The 26,186-nt window shown below is 37.5% G+C and overlaps 1 protein-coding gene across 1 annotated transcript in view; it reads left to right on the top strand.

Moving 5' to 3' along the window:
* The window catches only part of PDXK (pyridoxal kinase), a 63,108-nt gene that overhangs the window by 15,940 nt on the left and 20,982 nt on the right, over positions 1-26,186 (top strand). Inside the window, exons 3-4 of the mRNA XM_026846406.1 lie at positions 15,918-15,996; positions 23,304-23,408. Coding sequence (XP_026702207.1) covers positions 15,918-15,996; positions 23,304-23,408 — 184 coding nt within the window. The remainder of the gene's footprint in view (positions 1-15,917; positions 15,997-23,303; positions 23,409-26,186) is intronic.

The raw sequence follows: 26,186 nt of genomic DNA, 5'->3' as shown, positions 1-26,186 counted from the left end.
CCTTGAAGAACATGTTTAGTCATTTTACATAAGGGATACAGCAATCCATGGCTGACTGAACACATGCCAGGCAGGTATTTTTAGCCTCTTTACGCTGAAAAGATGCAAGTGGAAGTTCCACTTCAGTTGCTTGTGTTGTGTTGAAAACAGGCTTAAGTTGTTGAAGCAAGGTTAATGTGAGGAGTCGGACATTAGTCCTGGTACATAAAATGTCCATTCTTCTGAAGTTGCTATGTGTGATAGAGTGTGCAGCTCTATAGTAATCTACAGAGGAAAAAAAAAAATGGTGAGCATAATGTTTGAAACATGCCAAGAAAATCTGTGTGATATTATGTGTCCCAACAGAAGCCAAAGTAGTTCATCTCGTAGCTTGGCAGCAGTGGGGTAAGCAAAAAAAATATTAGTATGCTGAACTACCTGAATTTTTTCAAGTCTTTGTTAAGGACTCATATTTGCTGGTGCTAATTTATTTGTGACACCTCTGAGCTCCAGGTCCCTTAACATCCAGAACAGTTATCCAGAGGAGAGAGAACTGTGATAACAAAATCTTTATGTGGTTCATTTAAAAAAAAAAACCACAAGCAAATCTCACTTCACCTTCTGTTATCCCATGTAAGTTTTAAGCATATGGACTAGTTTGGGCTGACTAGAAATCCTTCCATGGTGATTTAATTTTGCTCTCTTGGGAATACAAAACACCTCTTGTCAGAGGGATGCGTGGGATTGAGGAGGTGCTAGAGCACATACTGGAAAATGGTAAGTCTCTCCCCTGTGGCAAAAGAAAAGCTGGAGAGCTGCTTCTTGCTCTGTAGATGCAGTGGTTTCCCAAAGCAGAAGTAAATTGTTTTCCTGACTAGCAGTATCTTTCCAGTCTGATCACAACTGTTCCCCTTCTTCCCACTGCAGGATCCAGTCACGTTTTACCTCTTGGAAGAGGATCTGTGTGGAAATCTCAAGGAAGCATGACACAGCTCTCAGTGACATTAATAAGCTGAAGGGAGGAATCCATGGCAATCTTCAAGAATAACATTCGTTAGGTCATCATACTTAAAACTGCCAGAGAAGTTGGTCTGTCCCACAATATCATAATAAGGCACATTTTTTTCTCTTGCTTCACTTGGCAGATTGCTAGCCAATAAAGCCAAGTGTATTTTCTTTTATACTCCCCATAATAGTTCTCGATTTATTGTTAAGACTAAATTATTTGTTTTCTTCTTGAATTTTACTGTGTTCATAGCTCTCCTGTACATGGTAATTCTGTCCCCATCTTCTGGAAGAGGAAAGAAAAAGAAAATAGTAACAAAAAAGTATTAGCTAAATTCTCAAAATTTGATACTGTTTTTTGCAGAATTATATACTGGAGTTTATGGTGATGTATTTAGTAAAGTTTAGCCTAAGTCTAATAAATTAAAATATATAGGTATTTTTTATAAATCTGTGTATTTTCATGTATTTTACAGCATTTATTTTGTGTGATAAGTACTACTGAACAAGTTTAGGCTGGAGGAAGACACTCCATCCATCCATCCATCCATCCATCCATCCATCCATCCATCCATCCATCCATCCATCTCTTCAATGTGCTTAGTCTCACTTTCTTGGCAGAATACAGCCCCTGTCTCATAGGGGTGGGCACCACATTATCTGTGGAAGCCATCAAGACACTCTGAGCAGCTAATAAAAATGGAAAATAATGTTTAAAAAATGGTTAAAACTGAGGCCAGCAAGGATAGTATTTCCTACAGCACATTAATTATTTATTGTTGCTGTCTGTAGACCAGCACAAGTTACAATCTGTGTCACAGCTCTTTCCTTTTGTAGTCAAATATTGTCGGTAGCTTTATATTGGGGATGGTCATTTCTGTTCTCACTATAGTTAGTGGAAGTAACATTGTGCCTCTGCTCATTCATACAACAACCAAACAAATATATGGCAACTTAGTGTTTAAACTTGAGAGGTTTTATGTTGTCACCTATCCTCTAGGAATATAGATTCACAATTTGCATGTTTCAGTATCAAAGCCAGATTGAGAAACTCCTGCTCTTTCTTTACCATCACCAGCTGGTTCTTCCACCTGCACTATTTTGCTGTCCACTACTTCAAGGAAAGTAATTTTGTCAGGCCATGTGGCTACCTGCTCTGAGAAGCCATCCAGGTTATAAATAACTTAAGAGGGGAAAAAAAGAAAATGTTTATTTATCTTGTGAGTCAGTTTCCGGATCCAGTTCCCTGTGCAGCCCCACAGACAGCTCTTTTGGCATAACTGAGGTGCCAGAGCAGGAGCAAGCCCCAGGCTTCTGCATCTGGCATCTGCTGAGGGAAACATTCCTCAAAGTACACTCTTATCAAAAACATCTGCTTGTTCTGAAGGAATTAGTGAGACATTTAACTGTTCTCTGGAAGCTTCATTCTTTCCCTGCAGTGGCCTTGGTGTGATCTTTACATAACATGGCCCCTCTTTCAGGGAGTTGTTTCTGTTCTGTTTTTACAAACATCTTTTATCTTGCAGTTTAACATCTAAAGCTTTGTAGGAGAGTGGGATTAATTCATAGTCTACCTAAGAAGGCCATATAAAACGTGTTTTGGATAAAACAAAGCTCTTTTATTGTAGGATAACTTCACCTTAGATGTACATAAGTGTGCTTGCCATGCCTTGCTAATGGACTGGTGGTTAGAGAGCTAGCTATCCAAAATATGAACAGCAGGACTAAAAATAAAAATCAGAGAAAAAGAATGTATTGTAGGATTCTCCTCTACTTAATTCACTAAAATAAATAAGGTTAAGTCCATACCTACTGGAGCTATTGCTGCTGTGTATGTCTGCCTCTCCTAATCAGGGTGTGTAGACTTCCCTGTGTAGTGCTGCATGATTCCAGTTGGCAGGAGTTTGCACTGGTAAGTATGGTGTTTTTGTCAAATTAATCCAAGTATAGAAAATCAGCATGAAGACGATGAATCTGAAATTTGTAGTGAACCTACAGATTTTATAACTTTCAAAGAATATGTGAACTGCAACTTCTCCATCAGTATCTAAAGTCACTGTTACCTAACAGTGCACTGTCTCAGGACGTGGGGAAAATGCATCTTGAGTGGAAGGCAGTCAGACATCCACAGGACCACCTAACTCTCCCTTTTCTTATGTTTGTCCTTTAGTGGGAAGAACAAAGGAGGAAACAGAAGCTGTTATTTCCCTGTCTTTCACTTACCTTATCCCTTATAAATCAGTGTCTTACAGATCTATCCCACCCCGATGGCAGGAATGACCTCCTGCCCATAGGAAGGGTAATAGAGCAGCTATAGCACAAATCTTTCAACTGCAGTTGTATTGATCCTGAACTGAACTGGTGTAACGTATGGAGTAATGGTGATGAGCATGTGTGTCTTGCAGGCACAAGAGGCTGTTTGAGTAGCCTGTGAAAAAATGCTGATGATGCAGAACAAGGAATTTCTTAGTGCTGAACAAAACAGCTTAGAGGCAGTTCTGATCAAGGCATGTATATTATGTCATCTTAGTATCCTGGATCACATAGTTAGCAATGCATACCAATCAGTCTATCAGGGTGGAAAGTAAAATTGAGTGACCTGGTAGTATTTGCTCTGAAGCATTCCTGTGTCTCTAAGGTTTATTTCGAGGAGCAACTTCAAGCACTATTATACTTATCTTGAATTTGGCCTGATTAAGTTTCAGATATGTACTTATATTGCGACCCTTTCAGGAAAATCAAGAAATACACTATTTGAGAACAAATTCACTGTAGTTTCAGGCTGTTCTAGTTTTCTCTGTTCAGAGGGTCACAGTGTTACAGCTAGATCAGCCTGTCTGCAAATTCTCAGTAGGTACCAATTTTGCCAGATGACTGACAAAAATTGCAGTCTGCTCTGGCAGAGAAGAGAGACATTTGTTTTCTGCACCAGTCTTTAGTATGTCTTCTGTGGTGTCCAGTGCTGAAGTCAGCTTGTAAATCCTGAAAACTGGTATGCAGTTGATAGAGATGAAAAGGGAGTGTCACTCAAGAAACTGGCATTAGCTTACCCGAGGTGATCATCTTGTTTTGTTTTTCCTGATGTGGGGTGTTTTCCTGCTGGTGGTTGTTGGGCCTGTGAACTTGTAGCCATAGTGCAACAATGAAGCATCAAATAAATGTAGCTGCAGTATATATAAAATATCCCAGACTCCTCCACGCTTCGCTTCCTCTCGTGTATGTTCTTTTGTAACTAGAAAGTTAAGATGGGAAGGAAAGAAAACGGAAAAGAGTTTGAGAGATGTGTGGAGTTTGACTTGAGAGTCCAAGAAGTTGAGGTGAAAGGTAGGTTCACGTAGGGAAAGGCATGCTGGTTTGTGTTTTTTTCAGGATTTTTTTTTTTAGTTTGAAGATAAACAGTTCTAAACAGGTAGTTTGTTCATATATTATTTTGTGTGTGTATTGTTTGTATAATCTTTATATAGTGTATTTTGTAGTTCTTTTTAAAGAGTATAAGGTTATTTCATTTTTAACAAGTATCAGATACTATCCAACTACCATTCTTTTATATCTGTTATAGCCTTTCCTGTGTTTCCTGTGTCTTTGTCACTGGTGAAATAAATTATTTTTTATCAAGGTCATCTGCTGTATTATTTTACTGTCTGTTTGTAATTGTCTATTTCTAACCTCAGAATTTGAGGTGGCCTATTTGTTACCTGACTCTAAATTAATGAACCAACAACAATACACCCAGCATCCCTATTCCTAAGCTAGTTTATTTGCTCTTGTATTTTTATCCTGGCACAATATCTCCAATATCTTAATGATCTTTCTTCGCAGTGCCTTGTCAAATGCTGCACTAAAATACATCTATATTATATGTAAAGTTATCATAATCTACTTGGAGTGGTTTTTAAAAGCTCAAAAAGAGAAAAAAGAGATTGGGTTAGTCAATACCAGTTTCAGTTTGGTTTATCAACCCACGCCAGCAATTATGCCTGCTTCACTAATTGCCAGGATATGCTTTTTCTTTTTCCCAAGTTCCTTTTCTCAAACTGAATTTGTGTTCTAATTTTCTACACCCAGTACAGTATCAAATGGAAGGAGGTGCAATTAAGTGAAAGAGCTGGCACACAGTGAAAAGTGCAAGCTGCAACTGGGAAAACCTTGTACTTTGTCTCCCTCCAAACTAATTTGATTACAGAAATTCAGCTTTTTAAAATATGCTTCTGTTCCATGTCCAGAGGACTACTGTGGAGCAATGATGTTCATTGAAACTACAGTGATGGCTGTGTAAGATAAAGTTCCAAACTGTAGTACATAAATATCAGCACATATATGCAGATGACTTGTAATACAATGGACATGTAGAGTCTTTCATGGCCTGATACAGAGACTTTCTTATTGGAAAGTGTGGCTGCCATTACTTAGCAAAAAGCCTCCCCCAGACTCAGTTATCTTGTTTGACAGGGTAATTTTAACTGTGGCATTAAAGTTAATTCTGTTAATACTCTTAGTATATGTAAAGGGATGAAAGGGTTTTGGTTTATGTGATACAGTGATTTTGTAGACAAATACAGGTATTTGTTACTGGCTAATTCAGTTTGTGGATATGTTTTGCCAATTATTAGGCCTAGAATGAAGGACACAGCCAGCATAAAGCTGAACCAATAACCAAATCATATTTGATACAAAAGGGTCAGTACATGGGTGAGCCCTGGGGGTACAAACAAGTCAGATTATACACAATCATTATCAATCTCACTGACCCCAACAACACCACCACACAACCAACAATGGGGGGAACAAATGGTGAAATGCCATTTCCTATAGAAGGGACAGGAGACAACCGAGTCAACAAGCCAAACACATAAGACCAAGGAAGCCACATACTGAATCTTTACACAGCCCACGTTTACAAAAGCCAGACCTGACTGGAGCCCAGTCCCAGGGAGGCAGGAGGGCCTTCCCCAACAGGGAACTCTGCACAGTGCATCCACCTCACAGACAAACACTGCCCTTCCTGCAAGTGGTCCCAGCTTTTATCCCTAAGCGGGACACCTGACCTTTGTTTACTTAATGCAGGACACCTGGGGCTGGTTTACCTAAGGGCTCTCTCTGCAAGGCTGGCCGCACCCTGGAGGCAAGCCTAAAGGTAAACTCACACCCTTCCTCCTCCCCGCTTTGTGAAGGGCTGTGGGAATCACCCATATGTCAACCTTAACTTGGGGCTTGGGGTTGAAACCCCAGCATTTCAGGATATACATGTGCATCTGCTAAAAGGGGTTTGGGGACTTACCACACAGTTTCTTGAAAATTCCTCATAAACTGTGTCTGTTTAAATCTTTGTAGCCCCCTTTATTAATGTATGTCTTTATGCTATAAAACTTTTTCCTGTCTGATGCATCTGTCAGTGTTACATTGCTACAGGAGTAATTTCCCTGTTGATGTAGGGCCTACCATATGTGTGTCCTGTTAACAGAAATAAAGCCAGCTGTGATCTAAATGTGGTTGAGGAGGGAGGTTCTCTAGAAAAAAATATGATCATATAGTGGGCTTTTCAAGCCTTTGTTTGGTTTTGTGTTGCTGTCATATGCTCTCAGATAAAGGTCCTCTGAAGTTAATCAGATGTGCCTTGTGCTGTCCTGAGCAGGCCACCTGTTTTGATTTCGGTACATACACAGTGGTTCTGGTGGTCTACTGGTTGATACTTTTGAGATTCTTTCCCCTTGCATGGGGCACAACACGGTCTGTTCGTATAACTGTCTACCATTAGCTTCTTTTTTGGCTCAGGACCATTTATTCAAGTACTTTATGCCAACTCACCTTGTTGAATTTCCTTTGTTAACTGTATTTATGGAGGCAGAGGAGTAAGACTGTAATTATGCAATTATTAAGTGTTTGTTAATTAAACTTCATAGTCATAGTTAAGATGTTTGTTGTAATAAGCTACACATGTTCTTAAGCTTAATAAAATGTATATTTGTATTTTGCATATATTTGAGATGTAGGATTTTCTCTTAACTATTAATTTGGTTTTTTAAATGCTGTTGTGTGCTTTAAATTATATAAATCAAAGCACTTCCCCATTACTTGGAGTGCTGACTGGCTCTTGAAACTGAGGACTTTTTCCCTTACTGTAGAAAGGCCTAGGCTTGTCATGTGTTTCTTTTAATTTTTGAAAATTACACACTATGTGTATATTGGAAGGCTTACATAAAAAAAACCAAATTAACTTGTGGAGAGAAATAGAGGAGTTTTCTATCTGTTGCAGTTGTTGCAGTAGATGGCATGGTTTGTGTTCTGAAAAACCAAGTACAAGACCACATGTATTATAAAGTACTGTAGAGATCATGGTAGCACACATATGTTGCAGTATCACTGATTCCGTGCAAATTCCCCAGGCTCTTCTTTGGTGGTGGGGAGGGACCCATGTCTTGTTCCTGTTACTGTGTGTATGAGGAACAGAACATTAGCTTTTTACATCTGAATTCAAGGGATACTAGTTTAAGCACAATGCTTTGCTGTATGATGGTCTCCTTCCTTTGTTGCTGTTTACTGATAATATGGTTCTGCCTGAGCGTAACACTTGTCCACTTCACAGGGCTCTAGGAAGGCTTGTATTTTTAATGCTTTAAGGAGATGAATATGCAGTATTTGAAACAGCATTTATTTTTTACAATTTCTGTCACTGAAATCTGTAGCAGTGCTGCATTTAAGATAGCAGGATGATAGACCATGTTCTCCAGATGCTTTTCTTCTACTTCTTGAAATGACAGCACAGTGGTTAGGAAGGGTTTGGAAATGCAAAATGATCTGGAGATCAGACTGTGATGATCTTCTTGTGCTTTGGAACTTCTGTATCTTGATGAAGAGTGCTGCTAGCTGAGAAATCCTTCAGTAGCACCAAATGCTTTTTTTTACCAGGAGGGTGAGTGTATACGCTGAAAGTTTTTAGGGTAATATGCTCTATAGAACTGTTTTAAAACAAGATCCTAATATCTGTCACAACTTCTCGCTTCTCAGGCTCTTTGCAAGGACTTGTTTTCTTTGCAGAGACAATCACTCTAAACTCAGGCAAGAGATTTTAGTGGAGCGTAGGTCAGAGTTGGAGCCAGCTTGCAGTATAGACAAGGCTGACTGTCACTTCTAAGCGAAAGTGCTGAGATCTGCCTGGGTTTCATGATTTTGTGAATGATTCCTTGGCATCACCATGTAGTTATTGAGTAGGAAAATAGCTGATATTAGCGGTTGCTTCTGAAAATATGCCTGCATGTTGATCTTGCCTTGTAAAGGAAAATGAATCAGTAATAAAGTTGAGTTTACATACCTGAATCCATGATTTGGAATCCTGTGCATAATTCACCATGTTGCCTTTTTGGGCTCTATCTGGGTGGTTTTGATTCACTTGTGTGGTGTGTGTTAACCAACCTTCTCACTATTCTAATATTTACTACTACTTTGTTCTAACTCATCCGTGTTGCCGTCCGTTGGCCCAAAGGATAGGACATATCTGGCTTGGATGGTTCATCATTTGAGCATTAACTGAAACACTCATCCTTTCCGTGAACTTTAATTACAAAGCAAGTATCTTGCTACAAAACAGAAGAGTTGAGATGCAAGGAAGTTAAGTGTTGTAATACAGTGCTGCATTTATTTTGGGGACAACTAGATTCATGAAAGTCAAATCTTCCTTTCAGAAGTGGAGTCTCAAAGTTTCTCTTCTGGTTAGCAGAATCTTGTTCCTTCTTTCTTCTCAGCCAATGCAATTTTCTTGTCAAATTGTGTCGTCCTTGGAGATAAACTAACCTTTTAGAGATGTGAACAAACAAATTATCTAGTGAGATTTTCACTTGTGGCACATTTGTGGCTCAGCTCTGGATGTGAAGCTCTAATTATGCATACAAGAAATGAAGTACCTTGTGTTCACAATAAAATAATGTGTATGAATGACTGACTGAGCTTGATTTGCAACTTCAGCCTCTGATATTTTCCCTGGATTTGTGGTTTACAAATCATTTGGTTTGTGGGCTCACTTGGGAAAATTGATTTTGATGTGTTCTGGTGTGGTGAAGTTAACATTTTACAAAATTAAGAACTTTGAAGGAACTGGAGAGTTTGGATGGAGATCTTCTTGGCTTTGTTTCATGAAGTACAAATAGCAACCTGTGAACCTGTATCAGGGGACACAAATACTATGGAAGAAACATGTATGCAGTTTACAAAATCTGTTTTTATAAAATCGTTTTTGTTCCTGTTCTTATACTGCTTTTTTTTTTTTTTTCTTTCCCCTTTACTCATTGTTTCAGATTTTTCCTCTAACTTGAACTGCAGTATTGCTTTGTGATTTTAGTTTCAAATGAAATGCCACCGGAGGTATAAACTCAGTGCCCAGAGAGGGAAATATGTACAGACTATGTTGTAGAATAGACAAGTATTTTTAATTTAATTTCATTCCTGCGAACTACGTTGCTGTTCTGTAAGGTTATCTAAGTACAAGCTAAAACAGTCTGGTTAAATCGGTCCACTGATGGTTTAACATCAAAGGACTTATCTTTATTGATTAAGCTGGCATAGTTATAATAGTAGTCTGAACATACCATGCCACTGGTTTTTATCCTTCTAGCCAGAACTTTAGGATGGGTACCAGGTGATAGTATTTTGTGTGATTTTACACAGGTAGTTCTACAACAGGTAAAGCTGAGCTTTTTGTATGTAGTGGTATCATGGAATGATGGAGTGACTCAGGCTGAAAGGGACCTTGGGAGGTCCTAGTCCAGGCACCTGCTCAAAGCTGGGTCAGCACTGAGTTCAGCCCAGGTTGCTCAGGGCTTTGTCCTCTTGGGTCTTGGAAATCTCCAAGAACAGTGATTCCACAGCATCTTGCTCAGCCCCTCTAAACCTCTCTTTCTCTAAATATATACATATAATGCCTTGGAAGTTTTTCTTGTTTGTTTCTAATGTTTAGTACCCATGAAAGCAATAAAACATAGTTCAGTTCAGAAGTTCATGTAATTAAAGTGACAGTTTTTTCTTGCACGCTTAGATTTAAGATATTTATCTTCTTTTTTAAAAAAAAAAACCTTTTTCCCCAAACTGAATACAAGCAAGGAAAAATAACTTCTTGAGTACTATAAAGAGTGTAATACTTTTGAAATTTTTTTTCCCCTGCAGAAACATAGTAAAGCTACAATACAAATTTTAAACATAAGTGGTTCAATAACAGCTTTTCACATTTCTCTAAGCATGTCTCAGAGTAAATAAAATTATTAAATGAGAATTTGTATTAATATTTACTTTGGGGCAGAGCTAATCTTTGAAGTTAATAGTTTTCCATCTTAAGTGGTATTAAGAATGAAATAACACATAGGATTAGGAAGTAAAATTGAGTACTTTTATTTGTCTCCATAGCATTGGTACATAATGTGGATTACACAAACATAAACAGAAATCTTAGCAATCATTAAAACTGAATTTGAGATGTTCAAGCTGCTTCAAAATCTTTCTGTTATTTTCTCTGTTGCTACACTCACAATTTTCTTTAATGCGGACTGGTTTTCTTTCTCTTGTTTTACATTCTTTCCCCCTTTACATAACAGGCACAACGTGGGCTGTCCTCCTGAAGGAAATATATGTTTGTAATCTTTCATTTCTAACAATCTTAGGTTCTAGTTCTTTGTGGTGATGAAATAGCATGTTTCAGTGTATGTACGATTGAAATGTTTTCTGGAAGGGAGTGGAAGCGAGACTGTAAATTTTAAACAGAGCTCATGTGTTAACATAGTAGCAAAGTCCAAAAGGTTGCATTTTTAGAGGTGAACCAGAACTGAGATCTAGCTTTCTCTCTATGTATAATGTATATAACTCAAACATTGTCTGTCTAGGTCTTTAGGTTGTTCTACTAGTAAAAAAATAGGTATCACTTGTAAAATTTGAACCTTGAAGGAGAACAAATTTTTGCTTTTTAGTTGTGACTTGGTAACTGGATATAAGCTTAAATTGCTTCAATGCTTTTAGGAAAACTAAGGGGTTTTCTAAAAAGAGCCAACACCTTTAGAGATTCTCCATGTATTTTGAAGTATCTTTCTTGTGTGTGGATTTTTTTCCCTTGCTAGTTTGAGGATGTGCTTTCTGATAGTTCTGTAAACTAGGCACCTTCATGGGTGATGCACCTTCTCTTTGCAAGGCTGGGATGGCGCTTCCTTTACTGTGGGAAGAACTGCATGATGAGGGAAAGGTTTGTCCCTTCAGTTATTTGCGAGGAAGAATTAAGCCCAGTTTGATCTCATGCATAATATTCAAGTATGTGTTTCATGCTAGCTGTTTCTTCAAATGCGTTTTGCTCCAGTGTATTTTGATTTAATATTCCAAATATTTTTCTGAAATGTGTCATTCAAATCTGCCAACCATGCCTTCCAAATACAAAACTGCTCCATTTTTTGATGTTTTGTGATTTATTTTTAGTATTGTAATGGTTCTGCCTCCTTTGCTTGAAGATGCTTAAAAATATGTTGGAATTGCCCATTTTTCTGAGATTTCAATCACTGTAAATGTCACTATATGATGTGACTTGATATAGGCAACCTTAGTTTGGGTCTTACAAAGAACATTTAAGGTGAACGCAGTTAGCCTTTTTCCTTTGAAGAGCACTTATCGTCCTTACCCAAACGGGCTATGGGTTTAGATTTGCCCAGAATTTGCAGTTCTGTGGGCAAATGATACTTACACAGAATGACAGCAGAGGGAGAGCACGAAAACCAGGAACTGTTCTCTGCTGGAGGGTCTGTAAGAGACCAGGTTATCCAAAACAGGGTAAGGTAAATGATGTGTGTCCCTAGCAGTTGGAGACCTGGACGCTTGCAGAGTATCTGCTGTAACCTACATTTCCAAAATCAGAGGCAGGCATAACACCATAGGACTCTTTCTATAGGAAGCAGGGGAAGTAACGCAGGTATAAACTATTTACAGGCTGGTATAGAGAAGCAATAAATTAAGCGTTATTGTGCATTTCTTAGTAAGCTTAGTCCTCACACTAATCAAATACTATCTGAAGGCATTAGTTCTGACATAGGCAGAAGGCATTAGTTCTGACATAGGGAATGAGTTCCTTCAGTTTATATAACACAGAGGTGCAAGGAACACCTAAATATGTACACACACAGAAGAATGTCAGCCTCAACACCCGAAGTTGGGTCATTTTGCAAAGTAGCAGGCTGATATGCAAAGGAATTCAGGAAGAAAAGTCAAAGTGGTGCATCTGGGACTATAAGGTGAAACTGTCAGTATCTCAATAGAGGCATTTGTCACACAGGTGGACCTGGAAAAGTGCTAGTTGTGGCTTCTGCTGTATTTTTTGAGCAAAGCATAGAGACAACTGCGCACTTCAGTGAACTATGATAAACCATTATTGGCTTGAATTTGTTCTCTGGTGAATGAACGCCACAAAACTACCTTATAGATCTCACTTTACCATTTCAAGTGCAGTCTTTGCTGAATTACAGCATTTTCCTCATGAAATAAGGAAAGGTCGTGAGGTGACAATTGGACTGGCACACAGATATATGTATTTACTTAAGAAACATGAAGAGGTTTGTTTCTGCATGTGGAAGAAACATCAGTAACTGATTGATTTTAAATCTGTGAATTAAAATAAGTAATTTGAATGTGTTTCATATTAACAAGCAAAAACTTGATATAAATAATTGAGTTTAGTTTTGTGTTGAATTTGTACTTTTTCATCATTTTCCAAAGGAAAGGTTGATTTATTACTGGTTTGTAACATTGAAAAAGTTGTTGATATCCAGATAAGTCCATCATTTTGGATTATATTTGGTACTTTTGTGTACAAATAGGAGAGACAGACTTTTTTTTTTTTTTATGATTTATCTGATTCAATATGTTTTCTCTGATCTCAGTTTTCTAGGTCCATACATAGGAAAATCATGTATTTCTAATTAGTTGGTTAACTTTCACTTAAGATATATTTAACCTCTGGTATGGGTAGAACTTTAAAATTAAATTAAAAAGACCTCTCATAATCAGTGCTTCTTGTTAGCTCTGCCCAAGAAATTAAAGATATATATATATTTAATATATATATATATATATATTAAAAAGACTTAACAAGACATCTTTTGAATACAGCTCCCTTTGTAGTCAGGGAAAGTATTCATCATTCAGTGACTCAGAAGCTGTTTCTGATATGTATGGTCCTTTAGATATGCAAGGATGGTAGTTACTAGTACTGTTTTTTTAATCGTTGGTTGAAAGAGGAAGATAACATTTCCTTATCCACTTTAAATGATCAAATTGTTAATTTTGGTTTGTGTAGCTCATTTTAAGACACAATTTTCTCTGTAGGCATAGAAGAGATGATTGCTGTCAAAAGCTGCTTTTAGCACTTCAATACACACTTTTGAGGTTATTTTCTGATGACTAAATTTCACAGACTTTTTAATTGATACTGGTAACTTTATGCTAAGCTTAGACCTCGACATTTGTAGCTCTCATTTCAAAAGTAGTACTAGTTATGTTTTCTAATTATACTTTGTTTTTTAAATGACATTTTATGTATTTTAATTACTCTGTTTTGATAAGAATCTTTGTAAAGGGAAATTCTTTGAAGAAGACTGTGACTTACTTTGAGGGTTGTATCAGAAATAGAGAATTGCATAATTAGGTGTGTTAGTCATGTATGTTTATTCAAAACAAAACTTTAGGGCAAATTAGTAACTGTGACAGAGTAGACTAACACCAAGTAAGTGATTGTTATGGAGACCTCTAAAGGTTTTTTAGTCTGTTTTGCACTGATAAAAAAACTGTGAATATCAAGTTCTCTTGCTGAATTTGAGCTGTCTATGACTTTTCCTCAACTATTCAAAAGCACTTTCTTTAACTCTCTTTTACCAAGTGTCCGGCTAGGCTAACCTGACACCTAGTTGTCTTCAAGAGAGGTCGCTTCCCTTGTATTTTCCATTTTGCTGGTTGAAGCAGATTAACTGGCCAAAACAAACCAAAAATCCCTAACCCTACAGAAAAGCTTGTTGAGAAATCAAATGATAGCTAGTACTGGTGGAGACAGTAAAGGAGGACTGTGCTTTCTGGTGACCGTCAACTGATACAGTGCTTATCCATGTTGTAGAACAGCCCTCTCTACAAGCAGTTGTGGGTGCTCTTCTTCACTAAGTTTAAACCTGATTCATTAGTAAATCACAGTAAGTGTATTCTGTAGTGCCAGGTGTTAAATAGTTGGAGAGATATCATCTAAATATTGCACAGAAATTGATTAATTCACAATTGTTGCTAAGATGTTTGAGGGGAAATAATAACTTCTTAGGTCTGTTCATTGCAGGGAGGGGAATTGGAATATGGAATGACAGTCTGGTTAGAGGCAGTATTCTCATTTATTTCTTAGAAGAGCATGTGCAAACATTGACATGTTCTCGCCCATTTAATTCCTGGGTCTTTAAAATAAAATCCACCAAGGTGAAACAAGAAACTGGGGTAAGAGTAGAAGCTGAGGTTAATTTTAACTTGATTAGGTTGATACAACCCAGCATTCTGTCTATCATTAATGTAAGATTACTTTGCTTTCTGGTTAGGGATGAACAGAAGCCTTTATTATATATTGAAAGAAGCAACTTATTCTGTGAAGACTTGTGTGGACTCTGAGCTGTGAAATGACAGAAATGCAATACCTGTAGGCAGAAGGAACTACCTGTTGCAGCATATATGTCCATCTTGTAACAGCCCAAGGTCTGAAATAAAGGGCTTATCGCTTAATGGCTTTCATGTGTGCAAGAGAAAGTACATGCATGGGGAAATGTCTGGCACCATACACCTAGATATTTTTAATATATATGAAGGGATTGTCTTCTTGATAAAAAGGGAGATGCATGCATCTCAGTGAAAAACGTGACTAGCAAAAGCTTCCTTTGTTCACGCCCCCCTCCCCAACAATTTGCCTGAAAGTGGATCATAAACAGCGATGCATCATTACTATTATCTCCTGGTGTGACTCACTGAGCCATATATAGTAGCTCGTCTTTTGAGGAGAACTCTTACTCAGAACAAGTAGGATGTGGAAACAAATACTAAATGTCAGACTGTTATGTCACTGTTGCATTAAAATGTCTTTCATGGCAGAGAAAATTGTCTAAAAATGGCTTGAACAGCAATGCCTGTCTGTATTAAGCAGGTATTGTCAAGTTAAAAAACCTCATTAGTTTTCTCCTGATTTGGTGCTCTTATTTTCATAACATTTATCTCTTTTTGGGCAACAAGACTGTGTTTGTTGATTGTGCTAGCAAATTCTTGGATATTTCAATATTTAGATTGCTGATAATGCAAGGTAGCAGGTGACTTTTGGAGCATGCTTTAGGCTTTTTTTACATTTTTATTTTTTTAAGAGCTCTCTCCCTTTGGTTGCCTAATCATGCCCCAAATTAATTCTCTGTGATTTCTTTCTGTTCTTTTTTAGTTGTAAAGAAGCTGCTAGTGACATTCAAGCATGGCGCAAAATGTTAATCCCTTTTAAGATACTCCTGTCCTCCTTTTAGAAAGATTTGCTTTCTGGAATACTAGCACCTTCTCTCTGTATTTTGCATTAATTTAGTACCTTGAAATTTAGACTGCTTTTCCTGCCAAGAAAGTCTAGCGAAGGCTTTCTTCGGGGCTTCAGTGATTGCTACTGGTCCAGCCTCTCTGTCCTTATCCCTGGATGAACTCTAGCCTGAGGATTCAGAGCTGTGTTTTTCTGGTGCTATTGCCAGTGTCACTTTTGTTCCATGTCCACTGCTGTAGTAAAGTACTGCATTGTTTGTTTATGTTGCATGTATGTTTACTCAGCTTCCACTTTAAAATAGTGCTCAAGACTTTCAAATATGCACTGGGAAATAAGAATCCTTTCTTGTGTTTTGTGATAAGATGTATGAACAAAACTGTGTTAGTAAAAGAGATATTTCTGTGTTCTGTTACAGGTTTTGGGATTTGAAGTTGATACTGTGAACTCTGTCCAGTTTTCAAACCACACAGGTAAAATATTACATGTGTCTTCAGATACCACTCCACAGTCACTCAGCATTACTGAACACACGGCTCACCTCATCACATGACATTGGAAGGACATTGGTCTTACATTTTCACTCCCGTTTTCAGAATATAGGACAGAAATGTAACGTTCATGTTTTGATTCTAGTCACAGAAGTCTGGATTTGGGGTTAGGGCATGATATAACATAGTAATGTCCTGTTCTGCTACTTCAGAGTGTGAGTTTCTTTTGTTAGGTAGTAATCTAATTAACTCGGACTATGAAATAACACAAATACAGCCATCTACACAGGCAGGCCTGTGAACAGGGGAATCTTCAGTACTGTTTTCTGTGTGTTACGGCCATTTGACACTCAAGCATATTACCAACCCAAACATCAGAAGAATATTGAGCTAGACACACTGTTTCCTCTGTGTGCCCACCCAAATGGCTAGCAAGTATCCTAAAATTATATTCTGGAGAGAGGGAGTGGGGTGTTAATATATTTGGGGGTATTTTTACTCACATTCTAAGTCTGACCATGATGCACTCACATAATACTTTCAGACTAACACTCACTGTGCTAAAGGACTTTATTTTTGAGAAGAAAGTTGAAATTTTTGTGTAGTTTAGTAGAACCTTTCACCCATAAAGGAGCTTCAAGTGACTTGCTGTTTTTGGATCAACAGACACACATCTGCTGTCATGGCAGTGGCAGGTTGTTTGAGGGGAGATCTACTCTAGATAAAGAAATTGTAAGGGTGTCTTAAAAAAATAATCCAGGAACAAGAGCAAAAATTGTTATTGGCAAAGGAGAAAAAAAAAAATAAAAAATTTAAAAAAAAGTGTTTCCTAGTATCTCACAGATACAGCTCTATGAATAAACTGCTAATTTTCGGAACAGAGAGCAGACCAGGAAGCCTCAAAAGGTTATAAGGTGTTCCTATCATGCAAGGAGTTTGTCACCCTGGGAAGAAGAAGAGAATGTTTCAAAGGTAGTTAGAAAGCCATCTCTGCTTTCTGAGGAAAAGCATGAAAGAGGTAATAATTAAACAAGGGGTGGGGGTCTTTCCTGGCCCAGGCAAAAGAGTTGCTCATTTTGTTGCACCCTTTGGCACAGTACAAAGGTTCTCTCATGTTTTTGAGATACTTAGATGTAACTTATGTTTCTTTAATGTATTTAGTTTTGGAGTTTGGGATTTTTTGTTGCTTAGTTTTTGATAGCTGGGTAAAACTGTTGTAATCTTCCAGAAACAAAGCCATTTTTTCACATGAAATAACTTGGCACTCAGAATGGATGAGCACCTGTCACTTGTTGGCTTTCAGTTTCAAGATTAAATCAGCTTTATAGGGTGTTAAAAGAGCTTAATAGAGGTTTTATTGGACCATAAACTGAATGTGTTTGAAGGTAGGAAAATTACATAACCAGTAGGATGACCAGTTTCTTAAAACAGAAAAGAAGGAAGATTTATTTTTTTTTTTTTAATAATATCACAGCTGGACAAGGGTTACCAGTGCTTTGTTCAAGGTTTGTCAGACAATGAAGATAGTAGAAAGAACAACAAAAGCGATTCTTTCCTCCCACCCCGCCCCCAAAGGCCTAAATGAACATCCCAAACCCAAAAATGTCTCAAAGTTCACAAGTCTTTAAAATATTTGGAACTGTTATTTTGTCTCCTGGTGTTTAGGAGTTACTTTTTTTTTTTTTTTTCCTGTAATCTTGATTGTCTTAGTATGTTAAAAATCCCAAAAGATTGCTGCACATGACTTTGGGAAGTAGAGCTTTCATAAAAAAATCACAATACAGTAAGTATTTGGCACTTGCCAAGCATGAGTAAAAGAAGATTATATTTAGAAGTATTGGTCACTTGTCTGAAAGAGGAAGGAATGGAAAAGTGAGGAAGGGCATATATCCCATTTTATGGCAGGTCTAGTTTTCTAGCACTGAAGTTTTTCCATTAAACCCTTTCTACCCTTTCTTAAATTGAAGGATAGATTCTAAGCCTAGTGGCTTTGCACCTCCTCTTTGAGGCAGGCGTGTAGGGACATGTGGTGTCCTCATACAGAGACTTTTCCAAGCTTAAATATTTACACGTGCCTGCACACCAACTTGCACTAGTACCTGAAAGTCAGTGTACCGCTGCAGGGATTAATGAACACATATTGCCATGCTCAGCTGCGGTTTGTGTCTGGAGCGGTGCCGCAATACACAGGAATTGTGTGCTGGATGAATGGGCTTCCTACAATAACAAGATCTTAGGAGAACCCTTTCCATGGTCATCATTAAAGCTGAAGGGCAAATTTCTGTTTCAAAATCTAGCTGTGTATTTTAGTTTCTAAAAGCATGCCACATACCAGAGGGGCAGAGGTAGCAAAGTGTGTCAGGTTTTTGACCTGGCGTTCTTTCTTTCCCCACCTTTAAAACTGGTCTTGTCAGCAAAAGATAAAGTGTAGAGAGAATTTATAACTAACAGACTTTCTTTGGTGAATTGTTATTGTGTTTTTTTGCTCTATCTCTAAATTAGTAAGAACTGCAGGCCTATTTCTGCTGATTCCCGCTCAGAAAATTCAGCTTTCTTTAGTCTCTGATAATCCTGAAATTTGGAAAATGTGCTTTAAATCAGTCCCCCAGGGAAAAGAGTTTGTCATGTTGCTTGGTGAGGAACTTTTATGATTAGAGTGACTCACCCTTGAATGGCATCATGCTCCATGTACAAATAAAAGAAGCTGTCATGCAACCTACAAAGACTCTGTGCTTTTTATTCTATTTTACTGCAGAAGCATTTCATTGTCTCATATGCAAAAATAAAAATATAGATTTTTTTTTTTTAGCGAGTTTTTAGGGTGCATTTTTAATTCTTTTATGATTTGCATTTTTGGTTTTAAATGGTAGGTTAACGGTAAGTATACTTTGCCATGCAAATTCTACCTCTGAAACTGCTCTAGGACAAATAGCCTGTGTTTTTTTCCTGTTCCTTTTTATTTTTAAGTAAAGCACTCTTGACTTCCACTTAGTGGGTGTGTAGTGGGTAGCTGGGTTGTCTGAGAGGTCTGATACCTGAGAAATTATAATTATGTCTCATTTATATGATTCCTCACAGTCTACTGCCCATATGCAGTCATTCACACCTGTGCAGCGTGGGACAAAAAGAAAACATCTCCACTCGTGGCTAACGCTGGCAGTATTTTACTCCCACACTGACCAGCTGTAAAAAAGTCCAGTGGAGAATTTGGTACTATATTTCTGGTTTTGTTGAAGGCCTCCTGGTAGCTGAAGATTAAGTCATGTGTTTAGACCAGGTTGTTTGCCACAATTTCGTGACACAGCCGGTACCAGGTTGCCTGCCATCATGTGCCTTAAACACTAGATCTTTCTTCCTTTTTCCCATGTAAAATACTTGGTTACTGAAGCCACCTGGAATAGTTTTGCAGGGAGCACCACAGGAGGAACTCAGACCTCAGAACAGAATGTTCTGGGTTGGAAAGCAAAGAAGTCTTACATGCCTTGCTTAAATGGTAGTTTGTTTTTTGTTTTGGTTTTGTTTTCTTTTTTCTGGTATGCCTGAGATTTTTATTGTTTTCTTTTTTCCTTGTTTTTGAAAGTAATTAAGAAGCTTATAAGTACATTCCAAAGGAGAAAAAAAAATGTACCACTGGAGGAAGGCAAGAAAGAAAAAAATGTAAATTCATCTTGGGTGCAGTATTAGCTGGCTCTCTTGGTTGTGGTTTTTTTTTTTTTTTTTTTTTTTTTTTTCTTTTTCATACACATGAACCAAGACATTTCCTTGGAGATTAATGAATACTTTTATCATTTTAGAGTGGTAAGTGACAAGAGACATCATATTTTACCTGCTTTTCATTCCCTTATCTGCTAAAAGAAAATATATACAATTTATTTGCAATGAAAGGCCATAACACAGAGAAGCAGAAGGGATATAAAGATGTTTAGATGTTTATGTTCATTTGTGTGTTTAAAATTGTTACTAATATGGGAGACTAATGCAGTCATTCTGAGTGAAGTGAAGTTTGAGAGCTGTATCCTGATTTGCGGTGTGTTCTCTGCTCTCTCAGTCCAGCACTGAGTGGAATTATTTGGTGGGTTTGTAACCAAAACAAGGAGGACTCACCTTTCTTCCTCTGTGGAAGATACAAGCCAAGATCTCATCTTAATATCCAAGAGTAATAATTTGATACAGTTGCTCTGCTGAACCAGCTCTCCAAATGGGATGCAGTTGTTTGCCAAGTACAAACTTGAAACTCATTCTTTAGTTTTCTTGGCTGTGGTTCTTGTATAATATGTGCAAATGGCCAGGTACAGTGAGACTTTGAACTTCTGTATTGTTGAGTGCCACAGTGGAAATATTACTGCAGAGTAGGAGTTATAGTAAGTGGACAGTTAAACAGAAGTTTTCAAGTTTTTTCTTGCCGTTTTTCAGGTATTTGTATTTAGTTGTGTAGGCATAGGGATAACATTTCTAGAAGTTGACTTTCTTTTAGGTCTTGCAAAGCAGCGCTGGACCTTCAGATGTGCTCATTGCCAGCTGAGTTCTTATGTCTAGCCAAGGAAGACATTGATTCCTTATTATCATCCTTAACTCCATGCCATTCATGCTTTTCCCTAAAGCCAATCAGACCTCACATGTTTAAGTTTGTTTGTTGGCACTCCCTGCTTTGGGATGAGGGCTATTCAGCTGTGTTTTGACCACATGGTATCTATCTGGATTTTTTGTCTTTACCATTCAAAATCGTTCCTCTCCCTCTTCCTGGGGCCCCAAGGTGTCCATCCTTCAGTTAGTGAAACCCCTTTTGAACATGAGTAACTGTCTTTTTCTTCTGTCCCTCTACAGAAGCTGCTTTTAGGTTGTGTATTCCACCAGAAGAGTAGGATAAATGCAGGGTCACGGGATTTGCTCCTTGTTCATCATGTTACACAAAGTTACCCTGGGGAGAGAGCTTAGGGTGTTTTCCATTTTGCTGCCAGTTTTGATTTTGTTTGTTTCTTCTTGCTTGAGGATAATTCAACTCCTAGTGAAATCACAGTTCTCTGCAGATCCAGTGAAAACAATGCCCTTTTTCTTCTGCCTGAATAGCTGCAGCTTCCCCAGAAGCTTCCCTAGGGCTTTGTTTTTCCTCCAGCATTTAATCTAGTGTGATTAGACTTTAGGTTAGATTACATGTATTAACGGGTAGCAAAAAAGGATCCTCTAGATATGCTTGGAAGTCATTGCTACAGAGTTCAGAAAATGTCCCTGCCCCATGTGGGTGATTTATCAATTCCTGAGCTAAGATGGGCTGCTACCTAACATTGTGTTTCTGTACTTATTTCCCTCCCTCACTGGAGGAGGATCAGTGTGACACAGACCCTGTGCGTTGAGTCTTTAAGACAGTTTGACATAGAAAGGTGAACGCACGGTTAAACAGTGAATGTGCAGGATCCCTCTGGAGGAATTGCTTCCGAGAGTATCTAGAATGCCTGGACAATCTCTCATAGTTATTTTTATGGCAGTGTGTGAGGTGAATGACTGCTCTTTTGCCACCTGACCTTGATTCTGGGTGAAAACTGCACTCTGTTTCATTGATGGGCACAGTGGCATAAAAAGGACTCTGTTGTGTCACTGGATGGACTGGCTTTACAGTGCTAATAGAAGTAGAGATTTGGGGAAGAGGAGAGGGCAGATTATTTCTCTCTGAAGCTGCAGATGTGACAGAACAAACATCTGCTTATGTGTTAAATAATCTGACTGCTTGTACTCGAAGATTTCTCATATACTTGGGGCTAGACATATGCCCAGGTGTTAGGCATTGCCATTTTGAATATCGCTATGTTCTGCAATGGAACAGCTCTAACATACGGGAATCCCGCACTTTGTCCGTTTCTTCACAGACACTTTTTAAAAAGCATTTGCTAGGAGAGAATTCTAGTGGCTGATATGAGTCAGTCCCCCAGCCAGCTGGCAGCGAGTCGTGTTTTAGAGGCTAGGCCTTTGTGAGCTGAAGAGAACAAAATGATCCATCTGCTCACCCTACTGTGGGTGTATTTGCATTCATAAGAAGGAAAACTGAAAAATGTGCTTATCCTAGGCTCTAGGCACCTTTTGGCAGTTACTCCAATAACACAGTTTAGAGTGATAAACCAACAGTTTTTATCACAGAATTTTCTAACTCAAAGAGCAGGAGTTAAAACAAACAAAATGCCATTGTCTTGACATGGAGGTGGTGTGGAAGAAGATATCTCATTTAACATTTTGCTTTTCCTAATTCCAGTTAATAAAAAACTTTTTAACAAGCTCTGAATTCATGAGGTTGGAAGAGTTAAATTGTGTGTGCTTCATCTAATATCCTGGGGGAAGCCCCATTCTTGCATATAAGGGAGTGATGGCTGTCATCTAGATGGGCAGGCTTTGATGTCAAAGGTGCAAGGTGCATCTACATTTTTGAACAAATGTTTTGAGCCTGTCAAGATTTTTTAGATTCCCCCCCCCCCTTGAAATTGGCTGCCATGGAGCTTGGTCCACTGTTTGCTGAAATCAGTTCAACTTCTCCCAAGTAACTTCACCTTCCATCCACCTCTCAGCTAAGAATATTGGCTTGTAGTTCTTAGAGGTCATTCAAGGATAAGAGTGTATGGAATTTATTTGTCTGTTTGTAGTGTCTTTCTGATACTCATTTGCCTCCTCCAGGACCCTCAGCATTAAAGCTGTACTATTTTTGGAAGAAAATCTGTCAGATGATGTTGTATGTTTAAAAGCATCCATGACAATGTTCTGCTGTGCTCACTCTCTTTGTTACATGCAGGTCCCAGTGAATGCTGTATCTGACGGGTGCAGCAGCGCTGCATGCCTGTGTCTAGACAGATCCACAAGCCTGTTTAAGCTTGTCATCTGGCTGTCAATCCTTCTCTTTTTTTTTTTAATAGTATAAAATAACAAAAATTGATTATACTGACTCCGTTTTTCAGTGAAGTCTAAAACACATGTTGTCCCCCTCTGCACATGAAAGGGATGGTTGTATAAGCTCCATGGGAAAACTTGCAGGAGCTTGTGTGCGCTCTGCTTGATTTGCTGATACATGGACAGTCTCAGACTTCTGTGTAGTCACTCTAGTTCCTTTGGGAAACAGAGGTGCTAAGAAGTTGAGCATGTTAACTGTTCTGCTGACAGCAGCTTTAATTTGGCAACAGTGTTTTGCAGACGAGAAGGTGGAAATGCTTTCTGGTGCTAATATCTGATACAGTCCCTCCAAGTGTATTTTCTGTGTGGTCCTGAATAAAAAAATCTAGCTCCTGAAAAATTGTCTGGTATTTACTTTGCAGGTTATGCCCACTGGAAGGGTCAGGTGTTAAATTCAGATGAACTTCATGAACTGTACGAAGGACTTAAGCTGAACAAGGTCAACCGGTATGATTATGTACTCACAGGTAAGACCCTTGTTCCTTGGAGTTCCCATGAGATGTAAAGAAATAAAAACCATGTCCTTCCTTATTCCAAACCAAACATTTTCTATCCTTTGATTTCTCCTGCAATAACATCTATATATTATGGTCTCAACTGCTCATGCTGTTTAGTTTGAAACAGCCAGTGTTCTCCAGCCTGAAGGTTTTAATTGGATGAGTAAATTGATCCTCTTGTATAGTTTACAGACTTGTACAGGCCAGTCATGTACAGGCTTAATTAATGCCTCTACTGAAAAATCATAAGGCATGTCTGAGTATTATTTTTAAATTTATTATGAAGACATGAGTTTAACCCTTTCTCCTAAATTTGCAGTACTGACACTGCAGTACTATAGCATGATTTGATATACAGTTATCAGTCGTTGTTTCTCCTAATTGGTCTTTAAGGGATAGTGCTTGGGATACCGAGCAAAGTATAAGCAGGTTGGATTTTGGTTTTGACTCTCATCTCTCTTGATTTTTTGCTCTCTTTATTACTCTCTGAGTGATTACAGTTCTGCAGGACATAATGACTGTGCAGTATTTTCCTTTGCTTGCCACTAGGTGCAAAGTGTTTATAAATATGAGCAAAGAGAACTTGTAGAATGCGTTATAGTGCTTTATAGAAAGGATAGATGCTATGTACAATTTTTATTAAAAACGACTTCTCATCCAATTCCTGCTTCTCAAATGTAGATCACCAATCGGGTTTCACCTTAGTAAGAGCTATGCATCTGGTTTAGATTACCTTATCAATTTTTTATAGCAGTGACCAGTCACTTTTTAAAGGTAAACAGAAATATATCGTCAGATTTGACTGATTTCATGGCTTCCACACGTAGGAAAGTGCTTTATACACAGGGAAGACTTGACTGCTTTGGGGTTACAATCCATAGCCTCCATTCTGACTTGAAGGGTGCTGCATGTGTGAAGCGTTACTGTCAGTTCTTTTTCAGGGAGTATCTCCAAAGTAAAGGAGACTAAATAGAAAATAGACTGAACTAAGGTTAAGAAATTAATTTCAGCATAAATGGGTTCTTTGTGATTGAGAAATAGACAAACACCCTTTCTTTCCTTGAAAGAACTGAGAGAGGACATTTCCGGGAAAAACACACTGTATTGTAGGAGTTTTCAGGAGATGTTAGTATGCAAAGTTGTAAATAATATTGGAGTAGTCTTTTAGCTGAAATGTTCCTTTTTTATTTTACTTTTGACTCTTGGAAGAGACCCCAACTCCTTGCCTTCACTGTCTTGTACTGGCAAAATGGATGTAAGACATTAAAAATGATAGAAGGAAAAATAGAAATTTTCAGCAAAAAGAAATTTTGGAGAAAAAAAAGCAATATTTATTAATATGAATTTTAAAATAGAATTTGTGGGTAGATGGGGCAGTGTGGTCATGTTTGTTTAAAAATATCTTTCAGTGTAGCCATTTTCAGTATGGACAAAAAGAAGGCATGGGTAGAAATGTCAGTAGTTTCTTAAGATCTAATAATACTCTCAGTGTTCAGTTGTGTTATGGCTGACCCTAAAATTCAGTTTTTTCATTCAAGGCCAAAAAATGGATTTTTATATTCAAACAGAAACAGCGATTCACTATAGTGCGCAGCTTTACTTTGTACCTCCATCAACCTGGATAGATTCAAACACTGAAAACAAATTAATTTGTCAGAAGATGGGATTTGACTGTAATTGTATGTTTGATAACTGTAGATATCTTGGGTGAGGTGGAAGTGATTATCTTTAGGCCAGTTATACAAAATAACCTTTAACTTTTGTGACTGTTAGTTACTTGTAGATCTCCATGTACTTTTTTCATTTATAGTAAAACACTCAAGGTAAAAGATAAACTCCAGTTCAGTGTAATTTTTTTTAATTATCTCTGTCAATAATGTTAATCATACTCTGTATTTTTTTGCAGCCAGTCTACCATCACAGGTCATTTTAAAGAAAAATCTTTGACTTTTTTGACTGATTAGCAGCATTTCATAGACATAAAACAAAGCATTTTTTGGCCAAAAATCTTGGAAGCTTTTTCCATTTTTCTGCAACATTTAAGAATTGATCAATTTTGTGAGTTTAAAAAAAAAAAATCTCCAAAATGTATTTTTAAACATTTTAGTAGAGTGATCATTTCCAAGCTGAAAGTTTGAAGAAGCTACCTTGCTAAAAATAATACTATTTAATCAACTTAAATAAATGAAAATCAAATTATTAATTAATAAATGTTGTAAATAAAGTTAATACATAAAATAAATATATAAAGGAACATATTCTTTTATTAAATAAAGAAAATAACAATTGAATAAGAATATCAAGCTTAATTTTCCATTGCAGTAATGTGTTGTACTGTATCAGCACCAACATTAATAATAATAATAATTTAAAAACCTGCTTCAAACCAGAGTACAAGAAAAGTATATGGAATTTAAAATTTCTTATTTACTACATGAATAATAGTACTGATTCAGACTATTCTTTTGAAGAAAATGAATGTTTTTTCCTTTCAGCCTGATTTTTTTTTTATATCTGTGTTCAGGCATTTTGAAGTTGTATGAGCCCTTCATGTATAACATACTTAGTAAACGGATTTTTAAGGTTATATTTGTTGTTGTGCAAGCACTGTCTGAATACATCTTCCGCCTATTATTCCTGGATGAAATACTAAAACGCCTTTTCTAAAAATGCATTGTTCCAAAGAATGAGAAGTATGTAGCATTCCTATCAAAAAAAAAAAAAAAAAAAAAAAAAAAAAAAAAAAAA

Source organism: Athene cunicularia, assembly GCF_003259725.1.
Source record: "Athene cunicularia isolate RWA chromosome 1 unlocalized genomic scaffold, athCun1 chr1_part1, whole genome shotgun sequence".
Taxonomy (NCBI): Eukaryota; Metazoa; Chordata; class Aves; order Strigiformes; family Strigidae; genus Athene; species Athene cunicularia.
This window is presented reverse-complemented; position numbering and strand designations above follow the sequence as displayed.